The sequence below is a fragment of the Hypanus sabinus genome, chromosome 10 (genome assembly GCF_030144855.1).
Source record: "Hypanus sabinus isolate sHypSab1 chromosome 10, sHypSab1.hap1, whole genome shotgun sequence".
NCBI lineage: Eukaryota > Metazoa > Chordata > Chondrichthyes > Myliobatiformes > Dasyatidae > Hypanus > Hypanus sabinus.
In genome coordinates this window covers 114,276,009-114,296,647 of record NC_082715.1, presented here as the reverse complement: position 1 = coordinate 114,296,647, position 20,639 = coordinate 114,276,009, and the positions used below count along the sequence as shown (strand labels likewise).

The following is a 20,639-nucleotide window of genomic DNA, read 5'->3' as shown; positions in this document are numbered from 1 at the left end:
ATAAGGGTGGCAGACCAGCAGGTTTGTGGAGCACAGAGAAAGGGAGGGGCAGCAGAGAGATTGGGGGGGAATTGCAGTAGGGAAGGTGGGGGGGGGAGGCAGAGGAAGAGCAATGAAAGAAATTAAAAGACAGATGGGGAGGGGAGGGGGGTTGAGGGTGAGAGGGGTAGAGAGGGAGGGGTGAGAGAGGGTGAGGTGGGTGGAGAGAGGGGGTTGGAGGGGGTGACAGTAGAAGGGGGAGGGGAGGGGACGGGGAGGTGGGAGAGAAGACGAGAGGGAGAGGGAGAGCGAGTGAGAGAACGAATAGAGAAAGTGTGCAAGGAAATGGAAGGAGTGAAGTGGGAGGGAAGAGAAAAGGAAAAAGAGAGAAAGAGTGGAAAAAAGAGGCACAGGTCACTTAAGAATTCTATTAGCCACTGGTCCCCTGAGAAAAATGGAAACAACTCACGTGACATATCCCTTTCTCAAAGATAGAATCTTCCCTGAGCCATCAGCAGATGAATGCTCCAGATGAGGTTTCACTTCCAAAACAAGTCAGGCCATGGACAGCAGGACACGTGTCCTTAAAGAAAACATCCTGCACCTACTTTTAATGTTAGTCTTCAGTTGTCTGCTTTGTTGAAAGACATAGCGGAGATGTGGCCCATACAGTAAATGGTTGGATACTGTGAGAAAAGTCTTTGAGATGGGTTCAAGGTTTATCAATCCTTGCACAATTGTCTAAACCTCAGACAGTTTCCTTTTCCTCCCCACACTTTAATGTGAAACTACGTGAGGAGGTTGAGGGTATAGCTGTAAAGATAAAGAACATTTTATAAGGAAGGAAGATTTAGACTCACAGGATGGGTGAGCCATGGGTTGGGAAAGAGCTGGCAGGGAAAATTATGCGACTGTATAGTTAGGACATTCCAGTTAGGCCGCTGTGGTGCCATGGAAAACTGATCTTTTCCTATCTGACTGTTTCATATGCTGGTAAAGCCTGACTGCAGTAAAATGGATTTTGGGTTTTAATAGTTGAGAGTTGAAAAATAAAGATCCTTACTGTTGCTCGTGCTCCCAAACTGGAATTTCTCAACGACTCCAACTCCTCAGTCATCTTGGTTGCCAGTGCTTGAAGGTATCCTCGGGCATCTTTCTCATCACTCACCCTATGAACAGTAAATGCAAGTATATCATGTCAATGCACTACAGTATCTCCACTCAGAGGGATTGTCTGGCTATCCCCTGCTACAGTTGCATCATGGTCTGGTCTGGCAACCTGAATGTATAGGAACATAAAGCTGCAGAGAGTAGTAATCTCAGCCCAATACATCATAGGCACATCTTTCCTCACCATTGGTAGTATGCTACATGAAGAAGGCAACATCTATAGTTAAAGATCCCCACCATCTGGGTCATGCCATCTTCTCATTAAATATCACTGGTCAGGAGATACACAAGACTGAAGTCTCATGCTATCATGTTCAAAGAACATGTTCCTTTAACCATTCAGTTTTTGAACCAACCTGCAGAATCCTAAACATCAGTCCAGTATTGCAACACTACATCCATTTTGCACTATGATGGACTTTGTTTATTTTGTTCTAATTGCATTCTTTATGGTAAAAAAAAAGTTTATAATTTATGTTTTTTCTTGTGATTGCTGCACCTGTGTGCAGCTGCAAGTAAGTTTTTCATTGCACATGTGCATCCACATACTTGTGCTTATGACAATAAACTTGATGAAATATTTAATAGTAGGTTTAATCACACATGACTGACAAAATGAATGAACAAAACTTATGATGTAGTATTTACCAACTGGGTACATTTACACATCACAAGATCTGTACTCAGGCAGCTGAATATTCCATCTTAATGCTTCCAGTTTAACAAGGAAGAGAGTGACACATAAAGCAGGAGACTACAGGCGTTAGTTGTTGGGAAGATGCTGGAAGTTTACAATGAAAAAGAAACAGCCAGTCATTTAGAAAAACTTGTTGCAATCAAAACAAGTCAACAAAGTTTTATGAAAAGGAAATAATGTTTGACAAATTTGCTCAAGTTCTTTGATGACATACCAATGTTTATAGAGAATATCTGTATACTTTCATAAGATAGATTCAATAAGATGTAGCATTAAAGGCAAGTGGACACGTTAACAACTCAGACTGCTTATCATAGAAAGAAACATTGAAGTGAATGCGGAGGGTAAGCGCTGGCTGCCTGCCTTTTGATCACTGGTGGGATCGCTTTGCTACTGGAGAGGGGAGACTGTCTTTTGGTTGCTGGTGGGATTGGTCTGCTGCCAGAGAGGGGAGAGGATGCCACTGTGCCCAGAGAATGTTACCCAGGTTTTGTGTGTTTTGGATATAGATATAAATATGGATTTGGACAATGGACAGTTTTTCAGTCTTACAGTTTTTTATATTCTCCGTTTTTCACCGGATCTTTCTCATTTTGTGTGTCTGGGGGAGGGGTTAATGTGCCAGTTCTGTTTTTGTTTGTTTTTTTTTACTCTGGGGGGGGGGATTTGGGGGTTGATAATCATACTGCCATTTTTTTCTTTCTTGGTTTTGTGGCTCTCTAGAGAAGAAGAATTTCAGAGTTGTATATTTTGATAGTAAATTAATCTTTGAACCTTTGATACAAACAGCAGAGTCAGAATAAATGGGTCTTTTTCAGACTGCAAAAATGGAACTAATGACTTGGTTCATTCTTAAAGTTCAATCTTGCTGATGACATAAAAAGATGAAAGGCCATCTTGTGTTGAGAACAATTAAACTGTAACAGGATATATACAGGTTGAGGGAGTGAGCAGAAGCTTAGCAAATGGAGCTTAATGTAGGAAATAGTGGTGTCATGCTGTTCGATAGGTAGAATCAAATTCAAAGTCTCAGACATTGCAAATGAGTAAAATGCAGAGGGATCCAGGAGTTCATATGTCAGGGTTGTGGCTCAGATTTAGTTTATTCGGTTCATAGAGATGGCTTTGGGGTCAGAGAGGGGAGTTAGGGAACAGATTAGGGTTTAGGGACAGGGATGTGGCAAGTTAGAGGTCAGGTCAAAGTGCAGGCCTCTGCTCTGTGTTTGAAGGCCAGCAAAACAGATGCAGGACGAAGTACATTTGTGGTTGATGTTGGACCAGGAGTCCAGTGAGGTCATGGGCTGGTACCACCTTGGTCAGTTCAGTGAGGCATTGGGTTCCAGAATTGCAGTCTTGTGTGGGCAGGAGGGGCTGGTGACCCCCTAGGTATGCAAATTGGTGAGACCAAAGATCGAAGCCTAGTGTTTAAGGTCCTGTGATCAACAAGTCAGAGTTCAAAGTCATAACCCTGACTTCTCAAACGTTCTCATGATCAAGTCCTGGAGTCGATCTCAAAAATTAGAGCCTGAAGGTCAAGTGGAAGCCTGGAAGTTCAAGGCCTGAGGGAGAGGGAGAGGGAGAGGGAGAGCGAGAGAGAGAAAGAAGGAAGATTAGGGCTTTGCTATTGTTGTTTTATTGCATGTTGTGTTCCGTGTTGTTCTGTCAAGCAGTGTGAGTATTCTATGTTGGTGCTGAAAAGCCTGGCAACACTTGCAGGCTGCCCCAGCACATCATTAGGTTGTGTCAGCTGCGAATGCAAATGACGCATTTCACAATATGTTTTGATATTCCTGTGATAAATGAATGAATCTGAATCTGAAACACAAAAGGTGAGCATACAGATGCAGCACAGGAAGGAAAAATGACTTGGGGTTTAAAGTTTAAAGATGAGAATTATTACTAGAATGTAGTGTCAGGCTGAATTCAGCTGTGCATATATTTTGGCTCCTTATTTAGAATCATAGAGCACTACACCACAGAAATAGGCACTTTGACTGATCTAGTCCATACCAAACTCTTACTTTGCCTCGTCCCGTTGACCTGCACCTGGACCATAGCCCTCCACACCCAGTTGATGCTCGAGGCTAAAACCTTTTTTTCAGGTCTGAAAAGACACCAGAATAAAAAGGTTGGGGGAGTTAAAGGAGGAGAGCTATAAGTTAATAGGTGAAGACAGATGGGTAGAAAAGATAAAAGGTTAGATAGTAAGGAATGACAGGACAAGAGTATGGATCATAAGAGGAATCATAAAAGGAAGAAGGACCCAGGAGGTGGTGATAGGTGATTTTATACAACTTCAGCTTAACATCCCAACTCCTGTACTCAGTACTTTGATTTATGAAGCTCAATATGTAAAAAGCTCCTTTACAACTCTATCTACCCATGACATCCTTTTCAAGGGATTATAAATCTGCATTCCCAGACCCCTCTGTTCAACTGCACTTCTCAGTGCCCTACCACTCACTATGTAAGTCCCACCCTGGTTTAACCTCTCACAGTTCAACACATCATTCTTGTTTGCTATTCTTCATCCATCCAATTGTTCCAGCTGGTCTAGATCCTGCTGCAATTTTAAGAAAGGATATTTTACCTTTGGAGGCAGATGGTGAATTTCAGGAATTCTCTACCTCAGATGGTTGTAAAGACTAAGTCAGCGAAGGTATTTAAAAAGGTAGGTAATTTTTTGAAAGATTGGGAACTGAGAGCCACCTGGAAGTGCAGAAGAGGAGTTCAGGATGTAATCAAACTGAATTATTGTTCAGGTTTGAAGTGTTCGGTGAACTACTCTTGCTTCTAATTTCTTGTTTGTATCCTTGTGTGCTATACTTTTATTTTTCTCCTGAAGTGGGTGATGCTAACAAGGCTGCCAGCATTCACTATTATCAACTGTCTTGATTTGGCTCCTTTCATCAGAATTTTGTCAGAAACTAGTTCACCAGCTTGCTTTCACATCATCTACAGTATGTGGTTCTTAAATTATTCCAAGCTCCCCACACTTTGGTATTCTTGTATCAAATTAATGTTTAATACATTCAACTCCTCTGAATATGGAAGTTCCAATTGAGATCAGTCTCTGATTTATCGTTTACTTTGCTCCTATTTCTACTGCCTCTGTTCAGCACAAGGAAGTGTTCTGCTCTTCTCTCTCTTATGCTATTTAGCTCCTTCACAGCTAAATTCCTTCCAGACTGCAAGGCTCCAGACCACAGGCATTTGTTTTGTTTTATTATTGCTTGCAGTGAGGTGGGATATTAAAAAAAAACCAGCTGTGCAACAAATTAAAGTGTTTTCAAATATTTAACGGTCTACATTTCCTCATTGTTTTAGTCGCTTGTAGTTGAGAAAGACTGCATTACCACAAGATGGCACCAGATGCCCAAGGTTCAAAGCAGAAAACTACTTATTCGTGAACAGATTTGATAGTGAAGCAGCCTTGAACAGAAAATGTTAAAATGTAAAAATCAGTTCATGCAGACTTTATTCTATTACTGAAGTAACATTGCTTTGAAGTTCATAGGATGTAAAATTAGATTAGTATACTATTCATTCTGAATTATTACAAAAGTGCATGCAGACTATAGGATGCCATTCATCACCTGTCCCAGTTAAACACACTCATCAGTTGTTATTTGGTCAGGAATGAGGGGATTAGATCTACCATGAGAAGTAACTCAGAAAGGTGGAAACAAGGACTGTGTGTCATAGAGCAATATATCATGCATGCAGGACCTTCAGCCCAATAAGTCTATACCAACCACATTGTCTATCTCTCCAGGCCTTTCTTTTCAAGGTACCTATCCAAGTACTTGTTAACTGACACTATTTTACCTGCCAAAGTGACTTTTACTGGTAGCACCTAGTCAATACCTGGTGAGGTGGTGCCTGTGCACAATATTTCCTTGGTCAAAATCTTCCAGATAGTGCACAAAAGTGTTTATTTCACTTCTTTCACATCTGTTTTTCATTTTAGATGTGTTTTTGGAAGTGTTAGAGCCTGCAATTTACAGTTTGGAGATTGATTGAGTGATCTAGTACTTTACCGTCTCCAAGAAGATTCCAGAAAAGTGTGAGCTCAAACACCCACAAGGTGAAGAAGCTTAAACATGCAAGGCGATGTTTGATTCCATTTCACTGATTAAAGCATCCATTAATCACCAGTTAAAGCAATGGGGAAGAATGAAACATTGAGGCATATGTGGAAGGTGTGTGATAGTTCAGCGCCAACTGCTTACTTTTTGATCGCTGATGGTCCCTCTGCTGCCTGAGGAGGAGTCTGTGGTAGCTTGCTGTGTCAAAAGGATAGGCCTCTGCATTTGAGTGATCTTTCTTCCAATGTCAGAGGATGTTATAATGGTTCTGCATTTATGAATTGGACTTGGGACTTTTTCCAGTCTTTTGGTTTTTACATTTTTTTGCAGCTGTGGGGGTGGGATTGCTGTTTCTCTTAACCTGGTTTTCCTTGCTTCGAGGCTATCTGAATCTCAGAGTTGTATACTGCATACATGCTTTGACAGTGAACCTTTGAACTTTTTTAGCTTACTCTATATGCTCACTACCTTTTGTGTGAAAAAGCTGCCCCGTGAGCACCTTCTAATTTGTTTCCCCTCTTACTCAAAATCAGTGTTCTGACATGGAGCCATACCATTAACTGAGGGGTCTGTGGACCCCAGGATGGGAAACTCCGATCTAAATCAATGTCCCTGGTTTTGGACTCCCCTACTCTGGAGAAAAGGCTGTTACTGACCATCTTCGCTACATCTCTCATAATTTTAAACACCTGTAAGGTTGTCCCTCATTCTCTCACATTCCAGGGAATAAAGACGCAGCCTGCCCAACCTCTGCCTATAACTCAGGATCTCTAGTTACAGGCCCGACTAATATCCTTGTGAATCTTTTCTGCACTCTTTCCAGTTTAACCACATTTTTGCTAACCATGTTGACCAAAACTGTACAGAATACTCCAAGTGCAGTCTCACTAATGACATAAACAACCATAACGTAATGTCCCAATTCTATACCCAGGCCCTGACTGATGAAGGCCAGTATACTAAATGCCAGCTTTACCACCCTGTCTATCTGTGACACCACTTATCGGAGTACTTGAAGGCACATGATAAAATAGGCTATCGTCAGCGTGCTTTCCTCAAGGGAAAATCGAGCCAGACTGTTGGAATTGTTTGAAGAAATAACAAGTAGGATAGACAAAGGAGAAACGGTGGATGTTGTGTACTTGGATTTTCAGAAGGCCTTTGACAAGGTGTCACACATGAGGTTGCTTAACAAGTTAAGAGCCCATGGTATTACAGGAGAGATTCTAGCATGGATAAAGTAGTGGCTGATTGGCAGGAGGCAGAGTGTGGGAATAAACAGAGCCTTTTCTTGTTGGCTGCTGATGACTAGTGGTGTTCCACAGGGGTCTGATACTTTTTACGTGTATGTCAATGACTTAGATGATGGAATCGGTGGCTCTGTTTGCAGATGATAGAATGATAGGTGGAGGGGCAGGTAGTTTTTAGGAAGTAAAATGGCTACAACAGAAAAACAGACAAATTAGGAAATGGGCAAAGAAGTGGCAGATGGAATACAGTGTTGGGAAGTGTATAATCATGGATTTTGGTAGAAGAAATAAAAACATAGACTATTTTCTAAATGGAGAGAAAAATTCAAAAATTTGAAGCAAAAAGGGACTTAGGAGCTTTTGTGCAGGATTCCCTAAAGTTGATTTGCAGGTTGAGTTGGTGATGAGGAAGGCAAATGTGATGTTAGCATTCATTTCAAAAGGACTAGAGTATAAAAGCAAGATGCAATGTTGAGATTTTATAAAGCATTGGTGAGGCCTCATTTGGAGTATTGTGAGCAGCTTTAGGCCCCTTATCTAAGAAAGGATGTGCTGCCAATGGACAGGGTTCAAAGGAGGTTCAAGAAAATGATTATAGTATTGAAAAGCTTGTCATATGAAGAGGGTTTGGCTCTGGGCCTATACTCACAAGAATTCAGAAGAATGAGGGGTGATCTCATTGAAACCTATCAAATGTTGAATGGCTTTGAAAGAGTGGATGTGGATAGCATGTTTCCTACGTGGGGAAGTCCAAGACCAAAGGACATAGTCTCAGAATAGAGGGGTGTCCTTTTAGAATGCAGATGAGGAGAAATTTCTTCAGCCAGAGGGTGGTGAATCTGTGGACTTTGTTGCCAGAGATGGCTGTGAAGGTCAAGTCATTGAGTATATTTAAGGCAGAGGTTGATAGGTTCTTGATTAGTCAGGGCATGAAAGGAAAGCAGGACAAAGCAGGAGATTAGGGCTGAGAGGGAAATGTATCAGTCATGATGAAATGGTGGACAGAGCAGACTTGACGGGGCAAATGGCCTAATTCTGCTCCTTTATCTAATGGTCTTCTGTTCCATTACATTCCCACTGCTCTACCATTCATGTGCAAGATCTATAGTGGCTTTACGTTACAAAATAAATCACGGCACACTTACCTATATTGAAATCCATTTAGTCACTCCTCAGCCCAAATGGGTTTCAATACAGATAAATGAGGTGATGTAATTAGTGCCTCACATCATTTGCTTTTCTCACACTTAATTTAGGTTAGGCAGTTCTCATTAAAGCATCTGAAGCTTACTTGCTCAGACCAGCTAGGTTATTATAGTGATATCAATAAGATCCCTATGGCCTCAGTTTAGCCACATCCTATCATGCTAAATAAAACTCTGCCAATGTAGGACTAACACAGGAATTCCCATTATTATAATTTAGCTAATAGTGCATGTTCTATTTATTTGGGTCAGCCTTCTATTCTGACATTAAGGCTTTATAAATAAAGACTTGCATTTATATGATACTTTAACACACTGGAAGATGCTTCGTAGACAATTAATTACTGTGAAGTGCAGTCCATATTATTTATGTTGGATCAGATCCAGCAAAATCCTCCAACAGCAATAAAATAACTAACTAGTTAATGTATTTCTTTGATTGAAGAAGTTTGCTCTGGAGATTTGGGGGGGGGGGGGCGGTGATGGGGCTCTTGCTGCTCATCTCTGAAACATACCAGGAGATTTTCAACATCTACCTAAACCAATAAAGCCAGGGTCTTATTTTATCCTCATCTCCATTTCTTTACAGCATCACAGTTTCAGTCTGACGAAGGATCAACCCACGGACAAAAGGCACAACTTACCAGCTCCTTGGAACATTGGAAAAAGAAAGGCAACCTTATGGAAGTGTTTAATGTTATGAAAGGTCTAGATAAAGTGAATAGTCATAGTCTTCTCCCTAGGCTAGGGCAGAGGTTGAGGATGGGAGGGGAAAGATTTAAAAATGACCTAAGGGACATTTTTCCCAGAGAGGATGGTGAGTAAATGAGCTGCCAGAGGAAGTGGTTAAGGCAGGTACAATAATATCATTTAAAAAGCACTTGGATAGGTAAATGGAAGGGTGGGATTTGGAGGGTTATGGGCTGAATGCAGCACATTGGGACTGGCTGGATGGGCACCGTGGTCAGTGTGGACTCCTTGGACTGAAGGATTTGCATCTCTGCTGTATTGCTCATGACGCATGCATTATATGCTTCTTTAATTCTGGAAATAACTGCATTTTTAAATATAAAGGAACATTTCAAATAATTAATTAGTTTTGAAGCCTCTGATCCAAATAAAACAGGGGCAAGTCAAGTCTGTATGCCTCTGACAGGGTTCAGTACAGAATCAGGAGTGTTCACAGCAAGTGAGCAGCTCAATGAAAATCAGCAAGTAGACAGTTATCACACTCATGAGAAATAGAAGTTGACAGGGTGAACCTGCTGGTTTGCTTTTCATAGTTAAATCTTATACATGGTAAGTCAGCACAAGCTGCATCAGTCAAACCTGTGGTTGGGCCAACATCTGTTCTCACTTCACTAAGTTTCTATTTCACTTTTGGATTAGATCCAGCAAAGCCGTATTAGGATAATCACATGCGCAAAGGTGCACATTATATATGGTAAGATACCCAAAAAGCATGGATTGCTAAAGAGCAAGGCTTGTTTTCTAAATCCCTGCCAGTGATGTACTTCCCAAACCAGCAAGAATATCATTAAAACTCAACAAAGGCCTAGATCAAATCTAAGCTTTCTTTTAACATCAAAATTAAATTCAGCTTATGTTAACAAAAATAGGAGTACAACACACTGACATAAATAAAATTCTACAAATTATTTTTTTAAAAGATCTCTTCTCAGCTCTTTAATAGATTCTCACCTTTGCTGGGATGCTGCAGCAATTTAGGCATACTTAGCTTATGTAGGTCAGTAGAATTGTCCTAGTTACCTAATTAGAGACACAAATGTAGGCATAGGGAGGAGGGCTACAGCAAAGACTTCTATTTATGAGAAGAAATTTAGAGTGCATTCTGTTAGAAAGCATGTTTCCATAATGTGAACTGTTTATAATGCGATTGATGAATTAGGGGGCATTATTTGCATTACTTCTGTTTCAATCTATGCTTTGAAGGTAACTACTGCCTGCTCTGCTAAAATATGACATTTTATAATGTAAAGCTTCTTAGAAATGCAACGATCCTGTTATAGCAAATCTACCTATAATCGTATATCTACTATCACCCGTTAGCTCATCTGTTCATCCACTTACATGTTTACTTCAATTCCACTTGCTCTGTATCACTGGAGAGAAATGAAAAAGTTGCTGTTCTGCATTATGACTGGTGATTACTGAAATAAACCATGAAGGGGATTTGAAGCACAAATTCCTTTAACCAGTTCGTTGGCATTTGTATTTAAAGGAGGTGTTCCCAACCCACTGACTCAATCTGAATTTTACACAAAAAGCTAAGAAGAACATATTGATGATGAAAACGAAATCATGAAGTTTTAAGAATTTATGGACCCAAGTTGCAAAGTTGTACATTCAAATCTTACCCCAGGGTCAGTATATCCAACAAGGTGTAAACTGAAGCTTTGTTTGCTTACTGACTAAAATAGAATGTAACAATATCCTGAACATTACAATAATGAATTATCACATCACTCTCTCATGTGGGAACTTGCTCTGTGTTAACTGGCTTCAACGTTTTCTCCAGTATGTCAGAGACTACATTCCACGTACAGATGCAATAAAAAGTTTGTGAACCTTCTGCAATTTTCTGGTTTTCTGCATTAATTATTCATAAAAAGTGGTCTGATCTTCATCCAAGTCACAATAATAGGCAAACTCATTCTGCCTAAACTATTAACACACAAGCAATTGTACTTTTCATGTCTTTATTGAACACATGATTTAATCATTCACAGTCCTGGATGGAAAAAGTATGTGAACGCATGCATTTACTAACTGTAGAACCTCCTTTAGCAGCAATAACCTCCACTAAATGTTTCCTGTAGCTGCTTATCAGAATTGCACAATGGTGAGGAGGAATCGTAGACCATTACTCCCTTTAAAACTGTTTTAGTTCATCAATATTTCTGGGATACCTTGCATGAACAGCCCTCCTCAGGTCATGCCACAGCATCTCAATTGGGTTAAACTCTGAACTCTGACTTGGCCATCCCAAAACATGAATTTTCTTCTTTTTAAACCATTCTGTTGTCGATTTACTCTTGTTTTTTGGATCATTGTCTTGTTGCATCATCCGATTTCTATTAAGTTTCAAATGACAGATTGGTACCCTGACATTCTCCTGTAAAATGTCTTGATACAATTTTGAATTCATTGTTCCCTCTATGATTGTAAGCTGTCCAGGCCCTGAGGCAGCAAAGCAGCCCCCAACTATGATGTTCCATTCACCATGCTTCACAGTTGGGATGAGGTTTTGGTGTTGGTGTGCAGTGCCCTTTTCCCTCCAAACATTGCAATGTGCATTTCTGCCATAATGTTCTCTCATCTGTCCAAAGAAAACTGTCCAGAAGCATTGTGAATATCCAGGTGGCGTTTTGCAAACTTGGGAGTTGCAGCAATGTGTTTTTTTTTGGAGAGCAGAGGTTTCCTCTGTGGTGTCCTTCCATCTACACTGTCCTTGTTCAGTGTTTTTATTATAGTGGACATATGAATAGAGTCTTTAGCAAGTTCTAGAGATTTCTGCAGGTCTTTTGCTGTTACCCTTGGGTTCCTTTTCACTTTCTTCAGTATTGCAAGTTGTGCTCTTGGTGTGATCTTTGCATGATGCCCACGCCTCGGGGGGAGTAGCAACAGTACTGAATTTCCTCCATTTGTCGACAATTTTTCATACTGTGGACTGACGAACACTCAAGTTTTTTCCAGTTTCCTGTATATCTACAATTCCTCTTTTAAGGTCCTCTGAAAGTTGTTTTGATCGAGGCATGGTGCACATATAGATCTTTCTTGAGAAGATTAGGCTCTGTCAACAACCTGACTTTGTGTGTCTTTTTAAAGGACAGGGCACCTCTAAACTCTCACCTCCAATCTCATCTCAATGATTGGAACACCTGACTCCAAATTGCTTTTGTAGAAGACATAACTCTGAAAGTTCACATATTCTTTTGAAATTAGACTGTGATTATTGAAATGGTGTGCTTAGCACTGATGAGAAGTACAATTATTTATGTGTTATTAGTTCAAGCAGATTGTGTTTGTCTATTATTGTGAATAAGATGAAGATCAGACGACATTTTATGAGTAATTAATGCAGAAAACCAGGTAACTGCAAAGTGCTCACAAACTTGTTCTTGCAATTGTGCTTTATTGCTGTGGTGAGTTTAGAATGTCCTGAGAGTAAGAAATGTTTTGTACAAATATTCTTCCAAAGCCATGTTTTTGTCCCTCTACCTATGGCCTGAAATGCAACCGGACCAACTAAGACAAAAGAGCCTGCTGATGGTAGAATCTACAGTACAGTGTAAAAGTCTTAAGCACGTATCTATAGCTAGGGTGCCTAAGACTTTTGCACAGTGGTGCATTTGTCAATGTGCAGCAGACAGCAGGTTTGTAAATCTAGCAGAAGCAAAAGTTGTTGGGAATGATAAAGAGTCTACCCTGGAATTCCCAACTCAACTCTGTTGCAGCACCTTCACCAGAATGACTTCAGTGATTCAAGGTGGCTGATCACCATCATCATCTCCCCAAGGACAATTAGGGATGACAGCAACACTCACACCCGTAAGGAGAATTATAGCACAGTAAGATTTTGTTCTCTGGTTTCACATTATAATTGCAAAGTTGGTTTATAGTGACTGTACTCCAGAAAAAAAATCTCTGAAAGAAGCAGTTAGTGAACATTGTTCTGCAGCACTGTTCATTAACAAATAACTAACCATTGGATGATCTCTGTGATTTGGGCCTCCCAGTGTGCCACAGATTCCTTCTTATCTGCTAGGTCCCGTAACTCTTCCTCCATTTGTTTGTTGCTTGCAGTCAGCTTTTCAAACTTCCCTGTGAGCTGTTCAGGAGCAAGAGCGAAGATTAGATTGGATATATATGACTTAAGTGTTACTTCCAACTCAATAATGTTAGATCTGGAGATTATGTTCTTTAGAAGGTTCTTCAGAAGTCAAGAATGAGGTGCCAATGTTATGGTTACAGTCACTTTATTAGATGAACATCATAGTACAGGCCAAACAGGATCAACCTGTTCCTGCAAGCAAGCAAGATAACATTAACTAACTGTAATATAGGAATTTGATCACGTGCTCACCTTTTATACTGCAGACCAGTCCTGACCAATTTAGATATGAAAGCTGTCCATCAGGCACAGACAGAATCACACCACAGTTTTGCAGACAAAGAAGCTTCAGAAATATAGAACTAAGTGTATTACAAGTTGTGAAAAGTTAACAGACAGGTGATTGTGCAAACATGTAAGCAAGCATAAATAAATCTAAAGCTACAAGAATAACACAATAAAAGCAACAGTCTGAGTCCAACCTTAATCTAACAATAACAATGGTTTGATTTATAGGGAAATGAACCATTGACCAGAGCAAAACATAGGAACTTGACTGCTAAAAAAAAATGGAAAAACCATCTGATACCCAGCCTGTAGTACCAACTCCTAGCAAAGAAGCATTCAAAACAAAGGCAACTCGCCTATACTTGCTCCCATATTTCTGAAGTAACATTCTTCAAATTGTATGGTTTGTTGGGCCATTGCTTTGTTGATAACTCCAAAGCACAACATCAAGAGCAGTTAGTATCAGAATATGAGAAACATCAAATTAGCAGGACATACAACTGGCCTCACTATAATCCAATCAGGATAAAGTGCTTGGAGCAGTATCTAAAATATGAAGGCATTAAGGATGCCCTTTATCCAGAAATTCATTATTATATTTCATCGATCATCGTAATTTGTAAGTTCAAGTTTATTGTCATTAAGCTGTACACAGGTATACAGCTACGAAACTTTACTCCTCTGGGACCAAGGTGCAAAATGCAGTCCATATATCACATATAGCACATAAAATAATATCAAAGCAAATCAAATTTATTTATCATTCAACCATACATGGATACAACTGAATGAGACAGCATTCCTTTGGGGCCAAGGTGCAAAACATTCACAGCACATTCAAAACAGGGAGAGAAAAAAAATATAGCCATGCAAGAAAACACATATATAGTCCAAGACCTTGAGTAGCATGTCATGTAAATTGACAGTATATCCTTCAGCAATACAGCCTGTCATTCCACTGATCAAACACTGGAGAGCAGCATTGATGCCCATCTCCAGTGCCTCCTTACCTGAGTTGCAGCAGCAGGCAAGCCCATGGCTTGAGGTCTATTCCTCAGTACAACTGAGGCCAAACCACTGCCTCACTGTCTTTCACGCCACCAAACAAGGGAAACAGGCCTGTAGCATCTTGCATTATCAACGTCCAACAGGGTCTTGTAATCGTAAGAGTAACGTCCAAGACAATCACCCATGGTTACACTGAACACCACCTTCGCGCAGTAATTCTGATGCCTTCCAGTAGCAGGCAGCTGTATGTTCTGCACCCAGGTCAGCTCCTACAAATCCAGTCCAGTTCCTCCAACCCGCCAGCTGGCTTTTCCTTCTTTGGTCTACCAGCCAACCCGTATGACATCCTGGCTGGCTGCTCTAAATAACTCACTGGGCGAGTAGCTTACTGTGCCGCCTGCTTTACCCACTGTTCTTTGAGTGCAGTATAGTCTTATGATCATAAAAAACACATTTAGCAAAGAAAAAAGCACCTTTGGTTGGCCCCTTAGAGGCCGTTGTGTCTGAACACCATGCCATCTTACCAGATGATAATATTAACATAATATTATTAACAAATAATAAAATGTATTCTGTAGTTGTACAAAATAACATGAAGTGCATATAAAATCAGTAAAATTACAGCAGTATTACTGCTACTGGTGCTGTCATGGTAGCTGGGTGGTTGGATGCCTTGCAATTACCATGCCAGACAGTGATACAGCTGCTCAGAACACTCTCAATGGTGCTCAGTTAAAATGTGGTTAGAATGGGACTGGGGAGCCTTGCTAGCCTCAATCATCTCAGGAAGTGAAAGCACTGCTTTGTTTTCTTGACTAAAAAGGTGGTATAGAGGGACCAGGTGGTATTATCTGCGATGCCCACTCCAAGAAAACTGGTGCTCCTGACTCCCTCCATGGGAAGAGCCATTATTGTGCAGTTGGGAGTGGTGAACCTGCATCTTCCTGAGTTCCACTATTATCTCTTTAGTCTTGTCCATATTGAGACTCAAGTTGTTGAATTCACACCAGTCCACAAACCAGTCACCTCCTTTCTGTATGCCAACTCATCAATATTGCTGATAATGCCAACCACTGTTGTATCATCAGTGAACTTAATGATATGGTTAGAGCTGGATCTAGCAGTACACTCATGCGTCAACAGCATGAACAGCAAGCGGACTGAGCCCGGAGGGTGGGGGTCTGGTGCTCTGTGTGATGAAGCAAGAGGGAGGTGTTGAGACTCATCAAGGACAGTTTGCCCACTTGCTTCTGAGGAATGATTGTACTGAACATCAAACTAATGTCGGTGAACAGTACTCTTACACCATTCTTCAGGTGGGATGGTACAGAGCAGAGGCTATTGCATCATTAATGGACCAATTTGGGGAATATGCTAACTGATATTCCATACTATATTCAGGAGCCAATGTCGTAGGAAGGCAGGATTTCATGCAGTTTATGACTAGCTGCTCAAGGCACTTCATTATTATTGTGGTTAGTGCCACTGTACGATAGCCATTAAGGCAGGTTACCATCGGCCTCTTGGGCACTGGGATGATGGTGGCAGCCTTGAACCCTGAAGGGTCAGTGGACTGCTTCAGAGATGTCCATGAGAACATCTGCTGGCTGGGCCAGACAGTCTCTCACCTGACCAGGAATGTTGTCAGGCCCTGCAGCTTTGTGTAGGTTGACCCTGACTAGTGCCTTCCTCATATCAGCTGTGGCCAGAGTACCCACTTCTTGAGGAGAGGAGGTCCTTTCTCGTTAGCACATTGTTCAGTGTAGAAGGCATTCAACCTTTTAGGAAGAGAGGTGTCACTGTCATTGATGCACAGTGTGGTCTTATAGTCTGTTATGTTCTGAATGCCTTGCCATATTCGCTACAGTTTTTGTATTCTTAATGACCAGCAAGAAAAGTGAAATTGAGAATCTAAAGGAAATTCATGATGGGAAACAACAGGATGGATTAACTTAAAGACTCTGCTGTTGGTTGGTGATAAAGAAGCTATCGCATTGCTACCAGTTAGCGGAGACCTCAACTGTAACCACAGGGAATTCCAGTGTTAAATACTGACAGAATTGTCAGCATAAATATAATATTCTTGGAAAAAGACAGGTGCATATAAATGACTTTCTAAATATAGCTATGTATAAATAGTTAAATTTCTTTGTGGTTTGTGGTTACATAGTATATGATGTGGCACATTCAGAGGCCAGAGGGTCAATTTTAGTTTTCAAGTGATGGTGTATGTACTGCCAAAATGCACCCCCACCCACACTACAATATCTGGACTCCAAATAGCCTCCATAGGCACCTTGGAATCATTAACAATGCTTTTCCAGTGTATTGCATGCCTTAGGTACGGACGCGTACTGAACTGATGGCTAATCTTTCGGCACTAGATGTTAATCAGGATCTAGGAGATCATTCAGTTCTTTTTAAATTGCACCACAAGATCTTTAACTGAAAAATGATGCATTGGTTGAAAATGACAGATGTGACCTTCACCCTCACCATTTCATTACAGTACAACACTAGATTGTTCTAGATTTTTCCCTCTGTACCATCTGACTCTCAATACATTTCTAACTAGAGTTTGAACTTTGTTAAACAATGTTCATCAAACTACACACCCTTCCTGTAAGTAAAAGATTAAAATAAATGTGATCTTTGATTACCTGATCAACCCCATTTGAAATCCTGATTGCAAAATCAACTTACATGGGTTTTCTTATATTTCAATGTAAAATTCATGAAGCTAGATAGATTTCATATATTCTTTATCAGAGGCAAATCTGTTTGTTTTATGTCTCAACAGGCCTTTAAGAAATATGTAAGAATCTTACAGGGTTGGCTTCATTTAAAAAAATATTGTACTGAGCATGCTGTAAGCGCATAAATATGTAAGGCTGGTAGATGTGTGGTATTCAATAAACCTCTCCAGAATGATACCTGAAAGGGTACTCTAGCAAGCACCGCCATTCACTGTGATCATGGCTGATCATACACAATCAGTACCCCGTTCCTGCCCTCTCCCCATATCCCTTGACCCCGCTATTTATGAGCTCTATCTAACTCTCTCTTGAATGCATCCAGAGACTTGGCTTCCACTGCCTTCTGGGGCAGAGCATTCCACATATCCACCACTCTCTGGGTGAAAAAGTTCTTCCGCATCTCTGTTCTAAATGGCCTACCCCTTATTCTTAAACTGTGGCCTCCAGTTCTGGATTCACCCATCAGCGGGAACATGCTTCCTGCCTCCAGCGTGTCCAATCCCTTAATACCTTATATATCTCAATCAAATCCCCTCTCATCCTTCTAAATTCTAGTGTATACAAGCCCAGTCGCTCCAATCTTTCAACATATGACAGTCCCGCCATTCTGGGAATTAACCTTGTGAACCTACGCTGCACTCCCTCAAAAGCAAGAATGTCCTTCCTCAAATGTGGAGACTAAAACTGCACACAATACTCCAGGTGGGGTCTCACCAGGGCCCTGTACAGCTGCAGAAGGACCTCTTTACTCCTATACTCAATTCCTCTTGTTATAAAGGCCAGCATGCCATTAGCTTTCTTCACTGCCTGCTGTACCTGCATGCTTGCTTTCATTGACTGATGTACAAGAACACCTAGATCTCGTTGTACTTCCTCTTTTCCTAACTTAACTCCATTTAGATAGTAATCTGCCTTCCTGTTCTTGCCACCAAAGTGGATAACCTCACATTTATCCAAATTAAACTGCATCTGCCATACATTTGCCCACTCACCCAACCTGTCAAGTCACCCTGCATTCTCATAACATATTACTGACATTTCACACTGCCACCCAGCTTTGTGTCATCAGCAAATTTGCTAATGTTACTTATAAATGTAGATCAGCTGCAAAGGACCGATTACTTCACATTTAAAACAGCATGGAAACTGAAAAGGTGCAAAGAACAAAAAGTAACAAAAAAAGTAATTGGATATTCAAAATACCCATTTGTTCACAGCTGCAAACAGATCATTTATAACATACTTTCAATCTGGGGAGACACTAGACCTTCCCACACAAAGCTGAACTGCCTCCAGTAATTCTAGACTATGGAATTTGTTCCACACATGGGTACAAAATATTGCACAGAGTATCAGGAAAGTCTCACCTTATCAAGTTCATTTGATAGCTTCTTGTTGTCTTCAATCAGCATGATCCTCTCTCGCTCATATTTCTGCTTAAATTCGCCTTCAAACTCTTCCCTTTCATTTTGACTGTATTAACAAATATATATGTAGATAAACACATAATTCAAAAGCATGAACCCACCTATAAACTGTTACATTTCACAAAGCATCATATCATATACACGGAAGACATAGCACCATGTTGAATGCATTCATGCATGTTAATTCTAGAATGTGGCTGCAATGTAATGTGGTTGGCTGGGATAAATTTAAAGGAACAGGCAGTTTAAATAGTTCAACATTTTAAAGAATTTGATTCCCTTGTCTTCAAGGCTCAGCTGTCATACTGAATGTGCACTGCAGTCACAGGAAAAACTTAAAATGTTCTGTTCCTGTCCTGAAGATATAAGTATATGGTTTTGCACAGTCCTAATGACAATCTCCAGTTAAAGTTGATCATGATGAAGCTATTTAGAACAGAAAACATTGCATGAAAGGTTGCTGGAGACTATATAATAGCAACAGTCAAAAGTGAATGGGATACACAAAAAAAAGAGGTAAAAGATTAGCATTTCTACACAGTTCTTCACAACAACACTTCCAGGAGCACCTGCATTCTTCTGAATGTCCTGCAGTTTTTTTTCACTTCATGTTTTTATCCAATTTGCCTTTGTCAGTTTCTAAAGAACCTACTTCCAACACTCTTTAATGCTTTGTAAAACATTGCATACACATAGGTTGCATAGGTTCATATTTACAATTTGCATTTACAATTGTAATTCAGAGGATTACAAGTACCACATAAAAAGGCCCTCTCACCCATCATCTCTAAGCCACCCATTGTACCTATCTGCAGTAATCCCATTTCCCTTCCCATGCTTTGGTCCATAGCCTTCAATGGTTTATCACTGGTTCAAATACTAATTATTTCCCTCCCCCAAAATTCATCAGAAAACTGCAAAAAAGGACTACACATTTACCTCAAGTTATGAATGTATATTGGAAGGGACCAATCCCAACAGTCAGCTGCTGAAAGCACTTATGAACATTGATCTAAACAACAACTCTGTTCAAATAATACAGTTATTGCTTGTTCCACTTGAAAAACAGTCAATATTTTCTTGCTACTAAAGTTACTCAGTGCTTCTTTGAACTCCAAGAAAATAGTGGGAAACAAGTCCACTGCTTCACTTCCAAAAACTAAGACTTCTGAACCCGAAGCTGGCTGTGGAAAGGGGATACTGCTTTCAAAGGAATGTTCTCCTTGGCAGGATCTAGTATTCTCTGTTACAACTGCAATGTTTCAAATGTTGTAGAAACTCTTTAAACTCTCTGCACACTTTCAATCCTGACTTCTTATGCATTAGTCCTATGGTTCGTCTGGAATTTCCTCCCAAAACAACTCATTTCTTCTCTTCTGAAACATATTCCTTTGACCATGTATTTCGCCACCTGTCTGAATATCCCATAATTGTAAATGCAAAAAAATGGTGCGTTTTGCCAAGTTAGAAGCACAACACAGACTCGAGTGAGTAATGAATATATGAGTCTGCCCTGTTAGATGCATGTTATTGCTTCATTACTTAAAATAACTCAATCAACAAGTATATTTGAAGTAAGTGCAGGGACAGCTCATCATCAACAGTGAATTATACAGTGATTAGATTTTTAAAATTCTGAAATATAAATCAAAGCTTGTCACTTCAATATATCAGTTTAAACACATCCTTTATAATGTTGCTGCTTGGATGTCTGACGAAAACAAAATACCCCTAAAACAACAATCACTGTTAATTGCTTCTCAATTCACATTAACAATATATTACAGATTATTTTGACTTCTACACATATTCAAATTTAATAACACCGAGAAATAATGTTTTATTGAAAATTTTCAAAACTGTAAGAGTTAGTATTAAATGAAGTTGAATTGTTTAGATTTAGCAGTCAGTTGTGG

At 40.2% G+C, this 20,639-nt stretch overlaps 1 protein-coding gene across 5 annotated transcripts in view; it reads right to left on the bottom strand.

The window, feature by feature from the left end:
• Window positions 1–20,639, bottom strand: part of LOC132401000 (serine/threonine-protein kinase MRCK alpha-like) — a 573,066-nt gene that overhangs the window by 113,228 nt on the left and 439,199 nt on the right. For all 5 annotated transcript variants that reach the window (XM_059982693.1, XM_059982697.1, XM_059982694.1 and 2 more), the window contains 3 exons: window positions 18,664–18,769; window positions 13,117–13,241; window positions 1,043–1,148 (listed from right to left, as the gene is read on the bottom strand). In XM_059982693.1, the coding sequence (XP_059838676.1) occupies window positions 1,043–1,148; window positions 13,117–13,241; window positions 18,664–18,769 (337 nt within the window). The remainder of the gene's footprint in view (window positions 1–1,042; window positions 1,149–13,116; window positions 13,242–18,663; window positions 18,770–20,639) is intronic.